The sequence below is a fragment of the Lissotriton vulgaris genome, chromosome 7 (assembly GCF_964263255.1).
Source record: "Lissotriton vulgaris chromosome 7, aLisVul1.2, whole genome shotgun sequence".
Taxonomy (NCBI): domain Eukaryota; kingdom Metazoa; phylum Chordata; class Amphibia; order Caudata; family Salamandridae; genus Lissotriton; species Lissotriton vulgaris.
The window spans coordinates 1,385,441,639-1,385,456,174 of record NC_141695.1 but is presented as its reverse complement, the minus strand read 5'-3'; the positions used below and the strand labels follow the sequence as shown (position 1 = coordinate 1,385,456,174).

General features: G+C 47.0%; 1 protein-coding gene across 7 annotated transcripts in view; it reads right to left on the bottom strand.

Moving 5' to 3' along the window:
* The window catches only part of TAOK2 (TAO kinase 2), a 1,046,857-nt gene that overhangs the window by 539,375 nt on the left and 492,946 nt on the right, over nucleotides 1-14,536 (bottom strand). For all 7 annotated transcript variants that reach the window (XM_086932114.1, XM_086932110.1, XM_086932116.1 and 4 more), the window contains 2 exons: nucleotides 8,074-8,187; nucleotides 7,830-7,921 (listed from right to left, as the gene is read on the bottom strand). In XM_086932114.1, coding sequence (XP_086788240.1) covers nucleotides 7,830-7,921; nucleotides 8,074-8,187 — 206 coding nt within the window. The remainder of the gene's footprint in view (nucleotides 1-7,829; nucleotides 7,922-8,073; nucleotides 8,188-14,536) is intronic.

The following is a 14,536-nucleotide window of genomic DNA, read 5'->3' as shown; positions in this document are numbered from 1 at the left end:
AGACATCATCCACACGATGAGCACCATCCACTCCGGATCACCAACCAACCCATGCCCCCACCATGTCTTCATCCCACCCATCGCACCCCAACTCCGAGACATCATCAACTGCTCCTTCAACACCGCCACCTTCCCGGAGAGCTGGAAGCATGCCGAACTCAGCGCCCTCCTGAAGAAGCCATCAGAGAACCCCACCGACCTCAAGAACTACCGCCCCATCTCGCTCCTCCCTTTTCCTGCTAAAGTCGAGAAGACCGTCAACAGACAGCTTGCCGTCTTCCTCGAGACGAACGGATCCCTCGACCCCTCGCAGACCGGATTCCGAGCCAACCACAGCACCGAGACCGCCCTCATCGCAGCCACTGATGACATCCGAGCCCTGCTCGACAACGAGGAAACAGCTGGCCTCATCCTCCTGAACCTCTCCGCAGCGTTCGACACTGTCTGCCACCGCACTATAGTACAACGCCTCAGCAACGTCGGAATCCAAGAGAAGGCTCTGGAGTGGATCATCTCGTTCCTCGCCAGAAGAACCCAGAGTCCGCCTCCCCCCGTTCAGATCCGAGGCCACCGAAGTCATCTGCGGCGTACCACAAGGATCATCGCCCAGCCCCACCCTCTTCAACTTCTACATGAGCCTGCTCGCAGCCATCGCACGCCAACACAGCCTCAACATCATCTCCTACGCCGACGACACCCAGCTGATCCTCTCCCTCACCAACGACACCGCCAGAACCAACCTTCACGAAGGGATGAAAGTTGTAGCCGAGTGGATGAAGAACAGCCGCTTGAAACTCAACTCAGACAAGACGGAAGTCCTCATTCTGGGACCATCTTCCTCCGCCTGGGACGATTCCTGGTGGCCCCCTGCCAAACCGACGGACCACGCACGCAACCTGGGCTTCATCCTGGACGCCTCCCTCTCGATGACCAGACAAGTCAACGCTGTCTCATCATCTTGTTTTAACATCCAACGCATGCTCCGAAAAATCTTCCTTTAGATCCCCACCGAAACCAGGAAGACGGTCACACAGGCACTAGTCACCAGCCGACTGGACTACGGAAACTCCCTCTACGCCGGAACCACCACCAAACTTCAGAAGAGACTCCAGCGCATCCAGAACACCTCCGCACGACTCATCCTGGACATCCCCCGTCACAGCCACATCTCCGGACACGAGAGACCTGCACTGGCTCCCCGTCAACAAGAGAATCACGTTCCGTCGCCTCACCCACGCACACAAGGCCCTCCACGACCGTGGCCCCAGGTACCTCAACAACCGACTGACCTTCTACACCCCAACCCGCCAGCTTCGTTCGACCAGCCACGCCCTTGCCGCCGTTCCACACATCCGAAGAGCCACCATGGGAGGAAGATCCTTCTCCTACCTGGCAGCCAAGACATGGAACTCCCTCCCCATCCACCTCCGTCAGACCCAGGACCACCTCTCCTTCAGGAAGCAACTCAAGACCTGGCTGTTCGAGCGGTAGCAGACCCCCCCTCCCCCAAGCGCCTTGAGACCCTCCGGGTGAGTAGCGCGCTATATAAATTTCTTGATTGATTGAACTGCATCGCAGATTGGAATTCCAGATACCTAAAGGATTTCAGCACATGGAAATTAGATGCCTCAGTGTTGAAAGATCTGATGTCACGAGGGGGTCTAAGCGAAGTGCACTGTGGACCTTTTGCCTTAAGACTGGGCACTCAACTCCCAATTTCAGCTGGAGGCTGGATCTCTCCCCCCGACCCCTAAAGTCCTGATAATAACTCACAGGAGGGCTGGAACCTTAAAATCCTCAGAGACACCCATGGTCCACTTCTCCTCAGACTGTGGGGCTCAGGTGCAGTGGTGTCTTTTGGGGTCAGATTCCGGTGCAGGAGTCTCTCGCGGTTGGATAGGGCCTGCTGAAAGAGGCTGAAGATGGCGACTGGAAGTCCAGTCTGGAAAAACCCAAGTGTAGGCTTTGCTCTTGGGTGTCTGGGGACTCCGTTGGCACAGTCACATCCATTGGACTCAGGCTCCGGTGCATAGGTGCTTTGAGGAGTCAGTGGTCATAGACTCATGTCTCTGTCTTTGTTTTGCAGAAGAGGGGCAACCAGGACAGCTGGCCCACTCATTAAGTCGGTCACACTGTCCCTGAAGTCCCTTGACGCGCAGGTTGGTCTTCTTTGGTGTTGGTGTCTGGGAGAAACAAACCTTGGCTGCTGCAAGGGGTCCGGTACCCAGGTATTGACTTTGTGTGGCGCCAGTTGGTCCAGGTGACCTTCCACTCGAGGGAGAGGAAGATCTGATTTTCATGAGCACAGGGTCCTCTTCCAGGGAAGAGGATACGTCAGACTGGCTGGGGAGCGGCAACTTGGTGGATGCAGGGAAGTAGCTCCTCTACTTCAATGCAGTTTCTTCAGGCAATTAGCGAAGCACTGGCAGATCTCCGGGTTCCTTGAAGACTGCACAGTGGTAGGACAAGTCTGCTTCTTCCACAATTGTTGGGAGCAGCAGTCAAGCTAGGAGGGTTGACGCCAAGTTTGTAGTTGCTCCTCGGTTCTCATTACAGGACTCTTCTTTGTCCAGTCCTTCAATTGATCCGGTGATATCTGAACTCCTAATATTAGGGGGATCCCCTAAATACTCAATTTAGAGGCATTAAGGGGAGTGAGGGTAGTAACCAATGGGAAATGTACGCCTGGGGCCACAACAACCCCTAGATGACCACTACTTGTGGGAAATGGGCATCACCCTGTCCCAGAATTCCTAATTCCACCACACACAATATGGTAGGAGTTCAAAAGTTGTGTTCACAACAGACTGGGTCCCCCTAGAGGTGTGCCCAATCTGGAAGTGCAACACGCTTCTGGAATAGCTAATCTTCCCACCTGTCCTGGGGCTAGATGGTTTAAGGACCGAGGGGTCAGCATCCTCTCTTGTGAGAGAAGCCAGACTAACATACTAAAAGACAGTAGGCTTTTTGAAGCCCCCATCCTTGGAATGCTAATTTTACATGCCAGGCCGGAAAAGGAGGTGATAACTCTCTCCAGAGCAGGCATTGTTCCTGACCTTCCGAGAGTGAAGGCTCCCACCCCTTGGGGTCAGAAACTAGTATGCGGCAGCAGGCCAGACTGAGCCAGCCAGCTAGCACACTAGATGGCTGGTAGGTTTCAGGGGGTATCTCTAAGGTTCCCTCTGGGCGCATATATGAACAATCCATCACTGCAATCAATGTGGGTTCAGTAATACAAGGTGTTTAATTGCAAACACCATATTTTTCAGCTATTATGTAACTGGGGAACCCGTTTTGACCAGTGCCCCGTACAGAACTTAAGCTGGCTTCCCTGCTCACATGCAATATCTAGTAACAGAACTAGAAATCACAGGGCATATCTGCTAATGCAGATATATCCTCATATAAAATATAATGCACCCTGCCATTAGTGCTCAAAAGGCCTGCTGTAGTAGTAACCTACATATATTAGATACAGTGACTTTGGCATGTCACAGGAGTGTCATGTTGTATTTTCACTCATGTGTTCCACCATGTCATGTAGCCTGCACTGGCAGTGTGTGTGGAATTTGTATGTGGGTCCCTTAGGGTGGCATAAGACATGCTGCAGCCCTTGGGGACCCTCGTTAGTAGCCCTGCCCTAGGTGCCTGGAATACCATTGCATAGTGACTTATAAGGGTGCTATACTCCATAGCCAATTGTAGAACAATTAGACTTTACCTTGTGTTTACGGGGATGGGGGTAATTGCTACAAAAGCCCAGCACTCTACATGCATGCATGTGGCCACCAAACTTAGATATGTGTGATTACATTTTACAAATTGTTTGGTAGGGGCGAGAAAATCAATACAAAACAATAAAAATGAATTCTGACAAATAATGGTTACACAACCATACAAAGAATAAATACACTGGATGTCACAATACAGCTGTAGGTTAGGCATACTCCAGTCAAAACCATGCTGACATTGGTAGGAGATGTACAGAGTTTTGATACTCAGGATTAAGCTTTTTGGTTGAAACTGGATCAAAAAGTATAACCATGCAAAACGAAACATTTTTTATCCGGTTTTAGGCTTAAACCACTGATGTTTGCTGCCCACAATTCAGATAACATAACTCCGGCAATTCCTGCCCAAGTACAAAGTGGTACTAGCATATAAAGGGGACACCACTAGGGTCATGTGAAGGGTCTGTAGAGTAGAGTACAACCATTTAAGATAACTCGGGAAGGAAGACTATCTTCAAAGCCATAAAGCAAATCCTTAGGGATCGAGATTTACTGAATAGGTCCCATAGCATGTTGAAAAGCGGAGGTATTGAATAACTGCTTTCTAATAAAACACTACATCCGAGAGACACAATAAACTAGCTCAACAGGTCAACAGGTTTATACACATGATGCTGACATTTGTTTTTAACTAGCAAGCTGCAAAGTCAAACTCTGGCTAGACTGAATCAATGTTTCATTTCTGTATTGTTGATAAAATCTATGTCACTCCCTATGGTAATCCTAAAATGGTATAAGTATTTAAGAAAAATGTCCTAAGTTGCGAGTAGTTTTCATCCATCTCCATATGTGCTTATTTTTTGATTTGACGGAAGGCTGAGGACTAGCCCTCAGAGACAGCCAGGATGTTTAATTTTACCAGGAGATCCATACGGGATTTATTTTTGGATTAGGCAGGAGCTAAACAAAAGTGTCTGTGCCCTTTGTTTCCCTTAAGTGAGTGATCCACCCAATTCTCCTGAGACAGCTTTCAGGCTATTAAAAGGTTAAATAGTTTTGGAGTTGCAGCCAACTATTTATTCACAGTGATGCATTCCTTGTCCAGCCTACCTTCAGAAAAACCCTTACTGACTCTGTACTTTCTCATAAAAGGATGTTTATGCCACCCTGCACAACCAAGCACTATAAAGGTAAATATCTGTTTAAGATTTGGATAAACCACATCCCTAGGATTTCTTTTGAGCACACAAAAATATTAGCATTGGTAATTATTGAATTTTACAATTTTCAAAACACTTAAAACACAAACAAAATACAATGGAATTCACAGCAAACAAATCGAATGAAATCTACACAAGACAGTGGGTGGAAAAATAGATCTGTCAGAAAGGAGTTCCGGTCAATCATCTAAAATTAGACCCTACTCAAGCCATTATTAAATTAGCACACCAGGACAGGGTTGTTTTGCTACTCCTGAATACTCTAAACACAGCTGGAGTGTTTGTTTATGGTTTAGATTTGCTACAAGCTCAAACATAGGCTATTGAACTTAAAATAGGCAAATAGATTCTAGATTGATACTTCGTAAGAAAGGACCCACCATATTTGCTGGTGTGATTGCTAGACTTGGTCAGTACTTTTATACTGATGTGGGGGCAAATGTAATAGCTATTTCAAAAGGGTCAAACAACTGTAATAGCATCCATTTCTGTATATGAATGGTCTTTGAACAACATGCATCCTTAAACTACTGTATAAGGCACTCAGCGGAGTAGTGTCTAACAGACTTTCTCTACTGCGGACTGGAGTGGTCGTAATTGAACGAGGACGTGAAGGTGGAACGTCCTGAGGAACCTCTGATGGAGGAAATCTCTTTTTATAATCCGCCAACATGGATTGCAAATCCATCAACATGGATGATGGCATTGCTACCATCTCTTCCTGAGGCTCTTGTTGGTAGCAGCGGTATGAGATGCTGTGATACTCTTCATACCCTTCTTCTTCATCATCTTCTTGACATTTTACATGGAGCACAGATCGGCTTGTGGCATACCCAAAAGGCCCATCATCCTCCTCATCATCTGACTTTTCCTCCTCCAAAAGGTGCAACGCGACCAATGGAGTACATTTACTTGGGGAAGTCACTGCTGGCCTTATCTCTTTCCTGTTCTTTTCTGGAGTTAGTCTCGTCGACGAGATAGTCGTCGATACCACCGTCAACGAAGCTGTTGTCTGTGTAGTAGATCTATTCCTCGCTGACGACATAGTAATCGTCGATGTTCCCGTCGACGACCTCATTGTCATCACCGTCTACGACGATCCAGTCGTCGACACTACCGCTGTCATTCTCACCGTCGTCGACGATGTTGTCGATGTTACCGTCGTCGACGCTCCCGTCTCCTACACTCCCGTCGTCGACACTTTCGCCGTCGACGCTGGTTTCAATACAATTAATGGTAGCTCTTGTACCTTGGTCGTCATCGTAGACGATGATTTCTTCGTCGACGGTCTCGTCGATGCTCCCGTCGACGATGTCGATTTTTTCACCTTCTCCTCAGGAATACTAGAGGATGGCATCTTGAATGATGCAGGAGCCAACGGTGGTGTCGTTGAAGGCTCATAAGAGGCTCTTTTGGATTCTTTTTCTTTCACAGTGAGTCCTTTGCTCTCCTTTGGCTTTTTCTGAGGAGATTTTGAAGGACTACGCCCTGAAGACCCTTGGCTGGTCTTTTTTAGGGCCTTCTCAGGACGGTCCCCTGAGGAATGAGTGAGGAGATCTTGATCTCTTTTGTGATATCCTGGATGAAGAGGAGGATTCCTGGTCACTATCGCTAGAAACCACCTCCTTTCTGGCCTTGATCTTCTGAAACCAAATTAAAAGGCGTCCTTCACGATCTCTAAGGGTCTTACTAGAGAAAGTGCAACATACCTTGCAATCCTTTGCTTGGTGGTCCGGATAAAGACAGTATATACAGTCTTCATGTGGGTCATCGGTGTAGATTCTCTATTTAGAGCAGGTGGCACAGGCTCTTAAAAGATCCTTTTTCTCCTTTCCAGCCATTCTTAAGGATGTTGATGAGAAATAGATTATAAACTTCTCAAATCCACAAGAAATAAGACTGATAATGAAGCTTCTATCCAGTAGGAAATCCAGAGTTTAAGCAGAGCTCAAAGGAGACTCCCTAGCACAACGGGACGGTAGAAAATCTGAGGGGCAAAAGGTTCGCTCAGGAGGGTTCTAGAGGGTGAGTGGCTCTGATTGGCTAAGGGAAAAGTTTGGTCCTTTTTTACATAACAAAGGTTATAGGTTGCAAAAGGGAAATGGGCCTAGGCCTTTTTCAGTTACCTATACTGCTAACCATTGCTTTTTTATGTACCGGAGAATCTCGTCACGGCGACGGGGAAATGATTCAGGTATGTGAATCTATGAAAGCTCCAATACTGGGGTAAACCAAGATACCACGCAAGTTTAACTCAATCTTTTCCCTTCTGACTTTCTCTCATTACTTCCGTTGATTCAATAAAATTTAAAAAAAATCATAGAAGTCTATATATTTTCATCCTAGTTTTATACTGTTGTCTGAAATCCTACTTTTATGAGTAAAGTTTTAAGTCATGCCTTTTCATAATAGCCCTATTAAGGGTAGCTCTGTTTGCTATCCTACGTTTATCCTATCCTATGTTATCAAAACAACACCACTGTCAAACTGTGAAACCAGTGCTCTTGATTTTAAACAATCGTAGCCTCGACTCGAATGAGTCATCATAAGGAGGTCTTTCAGTTAAATCTACAGCTCAGTATACTCTACAAACTCCACTGCTAGTACCAATTTAGTAGCATCAACTTATGCTGTTAATCCTTCACTATTGTGCCCCACGTAAATGACCTCATATGAGTCAAGCAATGCTTTTGATAAAAACATACCAGTATGCCAAAGACTAAAAACCAACACTTGATTTCAAACAATCCTTACAAGCTAGTTCCACCACAAAAATTACCTTAAATGGTTAAGATCACTTAAACAGACAACCGCTTTCATCACAAATCTAATTCGACAATGCATAAAGATGGATTACAATATGTGGTGAAGACAATACCTAATTCAATGCAGGTGATTCCCAGAGACCAAACATCTACTTTCCCGTCATACTGGCCTTCATCCATGGCAAGGATCACTTCAGGGGCCATCCTGTGAGGAGACAAAACGAGAAAAGAGGCAAGTAAAAATGAAGTGCACATGAGATGTAGCATTTCCATCCAGCCTTTCCATCTGTATGTGTTTAGATGAAAGGGAAGAAGACAGCCACTAACAGAAGAGAAGCAGAAATGCCGGTCCCTCACCAATATGGTGTCCCAACGAAGGAGTTGGCAGGTGCTACGATGGAGGCAGATCCAAAATCGCCCAGCTTTACCAGGCCGGGCTCTGTCAGCAGGATGTTGCCAGCTTTCACGTCCCTGTAAGAAGAGAAGGAGCATGACTCTAGAAAGCAAGAATCTAAATGAGTAAGCCCAAAGGAATTTAAGGAGGGCCAGTTCATAAGCACAACATTTATGAAGCAACTTCAGTATACTAGAGAACTTGCAGTAGTAATTAAATTCATGCTTTTAAAATCAACAGATAATGTAAAAATGATCAGTATGCATTCTGGACATTGCAGGGTCTAAGGGTGCATATCAACGAGAGTCAACAGTAAAGTTGATTGCTTGAATCATGTCCACAGCTAGTGTAGCGGATTCAGCCCTGGAACCGACAAGCTATGTATAGGAGTGTATTGGCTCTGTTTTCCGAAGGCATCTTGATCTTGAGCAGACGGGCACTGACATATGCTAATCCGACAAACCCATCCAGTCCTAGAGGTGACAACCTGCACTATGCAAATTATTTCAGCTAATAACCAAGTTTGCGTCCGTGATGCAATTCACTACGCCTATTCAGCCTTAAATGGGAACAGGCCTTGCCTAGTTCTCTAAACTCATTAATCCTTTTAGAAGACAACCTCTATACACTTAATTTCGTGAAACACCGTTTCATGGAAGTGACAGTCTCTGTATTTCTACACCAAACTCCTGTGCCCATCCCTGTATTGCTGTATTAGATTTGGTATCCGTGTATTGGGCCTCTGTTTGCTCATTTTTAATATGCTTAAAAACAACACTGAGTAAGAAGCACACTGAATAACAAGCTACTTACCTTGTCTAAGGTTCTTTTTTAATGGATAACAGCGCTTGTTTCCTACAGAAACCTGATCTCAGGCAGGAACTGGAATTCTTTCAATAGCTAGTAACCAGGATTAGCTAGTGTTACACAACAATACGTGCAGTACCATGAGGGCACAAGATGCAAAGTCAGAAACACTGCAATATGTCTGGGATATAGACGCAGAGGACAGAGACACAATACAAATAAGTGAATTAATCTTTAAGTTGCAAGTTGGGAAGGAAGAACAAAAGTTACTTACCTGTAAACTGTGGTTCTCCAGTATTGGTGTCTTTCATAGATATATATATAAAAAGAATAATAAAAAAACATAAAAACTTTAAAATACCATAGAACAACATTGGCCCATAGAGGGAGAGTTCACTTTAGTAACATATCCATGTCATTATAATAGTCCACATCCCAGCCAATCAGGCTGTAGCACCCTCTAGAACGTTCTCCTCAGAAGCTCAAGCTATCAGACTTTCGTAGCACAAGAGTGACCAAGAGTGCATGAGGAGAAGAGAGCCTCTGAGGGGAGGAAGGGTGGGTCGCATGTGAATCTATGAAAGACACCAATACTGGAGAACCACAGTTTACAGGTAAGTAACTTTTGTTCTTCTCCAGTATTAGGGTGTCTTTCATAGATTCACATGCTTGAATAAGAATAGAAAGCCGTAAGCCAACATAATAAAGTCATAAAAGGCAATAAAGAACAAATGCAATGAAATAAATGCACATCTTAACATTGCAGATAGCACAAGAAAATCTTTTATGAAAGGAGGCGGGAAGCAACAGAGGCTCACCTTTATCTGAAGAGATTTTGTAGCACCGCTTGACCCACAGCAGTGTCTGCAGTGTTAGCTGTCTCCTGACAGTAGTGCCTTGTGAACGTGTGCCTGCTGGACCACGTTGACTCCCTGCAGATCTGATGTAGAGGTACTCCAGCAAACAGGGCGGTAGAGGATGCAACTGCTCTCGTCGAGTGTGCTCGCACCGAAGCAGAAAGAGGCTTGCAAGCTCGTTGATGGCAGAAGGAGATGGCAGAATAAATCCAGCGAGTGATGGTCTGTTTAGTTACCGGATGTCCCTTGTGCATCCGCCCATAGGCCACAAAGAGTTGGTCGGACCTTCGAAAGACAGCAGTCCGTTGGATGTAGAATTTGAGGCATCGCTTTAGGTCAAGGGAATGAAGAGTACGCTCAGCTGGAGACTGAGGGTCAGGGAAAAAAGTCTTCAGAATGACAGGTTTGTTAAGGTGGAAGTCAGACGGAACCTTTGGTATAAACTTAGGGTTTGTATGAAGTACAACAGCGTCCTTTGAGAATTGAAGAAAAGGTGGCTGAATGGTGAAAGCTTGGATGTCGCTCACCCGCGTGGAGGATGTAAGTGCGAGGAGGAGGGAAACTTTTTCGGCGTAAAAGCGTATGCGAATTCTTTCGACCAGTTGATCGAAAATGCATTCCCGCTCGATCCTCTGTGGCAATGCCAACTTGCGTAGCGAGGGCATTTGCGACTGAGTGGTGTGGCAAACAGATCGAGATCCGGTTGGCCCCACATGCAAAAGACATAGTCCAGAGTTGGTGGATGGAGTTCCCACTCGTGGTTGACTGTGGCAGATCTGCTCAGAAAGTCCACGAGGGCATTGGAGATGCCCAGTATGTGAACTGCAGTCAAATGGACTCGATGCTGTATCACCCATTCCCAGATCTGCTGTGCCTGTCTGGAGAGCAGAAGAGATTTCGTACTCCCTTGTTTGTTGAGGTAGTGCATACTTGTGGTGTTGTCCATACGCACCAAAAGAGACTCTCCTTCCACCAGCAGACGGAAGGACTTCAGGGCGAGAAAGATGGCAAAGAGCTCCAGGCGACTGATGTGTCACCTGCGTTAGTCCGCAGTCCATTTGCCGTTGACGGACAACCCTTTGAGGTGTGCGCCCCAGCCTTCCAAGGAAGCGTCCGTCGTAAGGGTCATCGTGGGGGTGGTCTCCTGAAACATGCGCCCTGCTGTGATGTTGGGAGGGTGAGCCCACCATTTCAGTGAGACTTTGTCGTTGAATGTGCCGTAGACTTGCCGCCATTGTTTGTCCAATTCTTCTTGGATTACTCTCACGTGCAACCTGCAGTTGGGGATCAATGGTATGCAGGACGACGTCATACCCAGAAAGGACTTCGTATGCGGACAGAAACAGACTTTTTTGAGCGCAGAAGAGCCAATAGTTTGGAAATGCGAGCTTGGCGCTCCAGGGAAACTAACACCTTTGCCAGGTTCATGTCTATTAATTCTCCCAGAAAAACATCTTTGCTGTGCCGGAAGGCCATGCGACTTCTCGTAATTGATGGAAAGACCCAAAGTCTTGAAGACCGAGAGGCAAGTCTGAGTGTGTTGTTGTGCAGCGAAAAAGGTTGGGGCCTTTATCAGGCAATCGCCTAAATAGGGGTAAATTTGTATGCCCTGTAGGCGTAAATAAGCCGCTACCGGAGCCATGATCTTCGTGAAGACCCTTGGAGCGGAACGAAGGCCGAAAGGAAGAACCTTGAACTTGAAGTGTTTCTTCCCTACTCCGAAACGCAGGTACTTTCTATGTCTGTGGTGGATTGGCACATGAAAGTAGGCATCTTGGAGGTAGATTATGGAGAGTAACTCCTCAGGGTTTAGGAACTGTAAGATTTCCAGCAAAGTCAGCATTCAAAATGTTTGGAACTTTATGTACTTGTTGAGGGCTCGGAGGTCTAATATTGGGCGCCACTCTCCCGATTTCTTTTTGATGAGAAAAAAATCAGGAGTAAAAGCCCGTCCCTTGCTGTAATCGAGTAACCACTTTGACTGCAACTTTTTGAATCATGAGTGCAACTTGTGCAAACAGTTCCTTCAAGTGTGCTGGAGGGGGACCAGGTGGTGGGCGGTTGGGTGGAAACTTGATAAATTCTAGGGCGTGGCCTCTTGAAATTACATCTAAAACCCAACGATCGGAAGTTATTTGTGACCAATTGAAATATTTGAGAGATTCGACCTCCAATTTGCGGAGTAGGAAAAGACGTGGTGTTGTGAAAGTCATTTTTGTTGGAGGAGTTACCTCCTCTGTAAGAGGATTTTCTCCTGTATAGTCTGGATTCCGTCTGTCGAGACTGGGATTGGTTGGAGTAACGCTGTCTGTTGTCACCGTAGGAGCGGTATTGGGAGGAGCCACAAAAATTGGAGGATGTGCCCCTACCACGTGCTCCACGAAATGGTCGCTTCCGGTATTGGAGAGAACCTAGGGCGCGAGCAGTGTCCGTATCCTTTTTGATGGATTCCAAGGCGTCGTCCACATGCTTGCCGAAGAGGGACTCTCCATCGAAGGGCAAGTCGAGTTTTTTTGCTTGCACCTCCAGCCGAAAAGACGTAGACTTAAGCCAGCCTTGCCTCCTTAAGACTGCAGCGCCCGCTAATTGCCTGAAGCCAGTTGAGGAAATATCAACTGCACAGTCTATAATTTCAGATGAAATTCTTTCACCCTCTCTTAGGATCTTTTGTGCCTCTACCCTGGAGGATTCAGGATTCAGGTCGACCAAAGCAGCGATTTCCGACCACATCTGTCGGTCATAACGGCCTAGGATGGCTAAAGAATTTGCCGCCCGTACAGTTGTCGAAGCCAACGTGGAGAGTTTTTTGCCGATGGTGTCTAGACGTTGACCTTCCTGGTCCGGCGGCGATGTTACAGAAGAAGTCGGATTACGTGACCTCTTTTGGGCAGCCTGCGTAATGACAGAGTCAGGCTTTGGCTGAGAAACTAAGCAGGCAGGTGAATTCTAAGGCGCCTTATACTTTTTGTCAATGCGTGGGAGTACGGCCGGAACTGAATTAGGCCGTTCCATGAGTTTGAGTCCTTCTTTCCAAATTAAATCTATGATTGGAATGGTATGCACCTGCTTCAAAGGTTGATCTTTAAAATCATAAAGAAAACAGTCTTCTTGCCTGACGACCATAGGCAAGTGGAAACGCTTGGCTGCTCTCGCTATCAAATGGTGAAAACCCCCAATGTCCACTGGAGGAGATGCCAGAGGAGAAGCAGGAGGAGGGGACGGAGTTTGAGCCTGGTAATTGTCCCAATCTGCCAGGGCAGCGTCATCATCCGGGTCTGTATTTGTATGATGGGCAGTATCCACATTAACAGGATATTGTGGAAGAGGTGATTGGGCTGGTGCAACCTGAACAGACGCCTGTATTGAAGGAGGCGGTGGAGAGGCCTGCGAAAAAGGTGGGAAACGACGATTGTAATCATCTAGCATGTGTTGTAGATTGGAGATCAAAGACAGTGGTAACTGCGCCATAGGAACATCTTGGCCAACATCATGCGTGTCATCAGGAACTGAGATGTGTGACTCTCGTTCGTCATCGTCATCATTGTCCTGATATTTAATATGTAGCTCCGACGGGCTACTGGCAGCCCGAAAGGTGTTATCTGCATAGGAGCCAACTGAATCATCCTCTTCTTCAGACGCAAACAGTTGAGCATGTGGACCTGAATGAGGCTGCAAAGGGCTCAAAACCAAAAGAGCTGGACGCTTAACAGTAGTAGCCGTCACCACTGTGAAGGTGGTTGCAGTTGCCAGCTTATATTGAGCCGTCGACGAGCTCGTCGACGACGACGTCGTCATCGAGGGTTTCGCCGATGTTCCTGGTGCCGACGATGATGGTCTGGTTTCCGTTGAGGAAGCAGAGGTTTTCGTCGACAAGGACACTGGCATCGACGGAGATGGTGCTGCCGTCGACAAAATCTTCAGCGTCGACGGAGTTGCAGTCGACGAAGCAGTCGTCGACGAGGTACTGGCCGTCGACGGGGTACTGGCCGTCGACGAGGCCGCCGTCGACGAAAGAGTTTGCGTCGACGAGACATGAGGCGTCGAGGAAGGACGCTTGGGAAGGGTAGTCGATGAGACCGATTTCTTTGCCGTCGACGAGAACTTAATAATGTAAGAGATAGGCCGGACCTCCTGGACCATCGTCGACTAAGTAGTCGTCGTCGTAATTGGCATAACGTCGACGGATCTAGTTGTCAACGACGGGCCTGTCGACGAGCTGGCACTCGTTTTAGAGGACGAGGGACAGTGTGGATCTGCAACGCCAGAGAACTAGGTCCCGCAGGCGTGGAGGCCGGCAGATCCAGTGGGGAGTCTGACTTAAGAGCGTCCACGAGCTGCTTCTTCTTAAGAAAAGGAGAAGGAATGTCAGACTCAGACCCACGCTTTAGAGAGGTCTTAGATTGGCGAGAAGACACACTCTCTATATCAGACACAGGGTTGCCCGAGGTCTTCAACCTCTTTAGCCACAGAAGGAAACGGGCCTCTCTATCCTTTAAGGTCTTAGATGAAAATGTCCTGCAAAATTTGCAACTCCTCACCTCATGGTCCGGGTACAAGCAGTAGATGCATTTTTTATGAGGGTCCTCAGAGAAAAGAACGTTTTCCTTAGGCAGAACAGGCCCTGAATAAAGACTTTTTCGTAGACGACATGTTCTTGAAGTCCTGAAAGTTTGAAATTGAAGAAAACTGGGCAGAGCTCAGGGAGACTCCCTTCACACGATGTGCAGTAGAAAACCTGAGGGATTGAGCTTCTGAGGAGAAG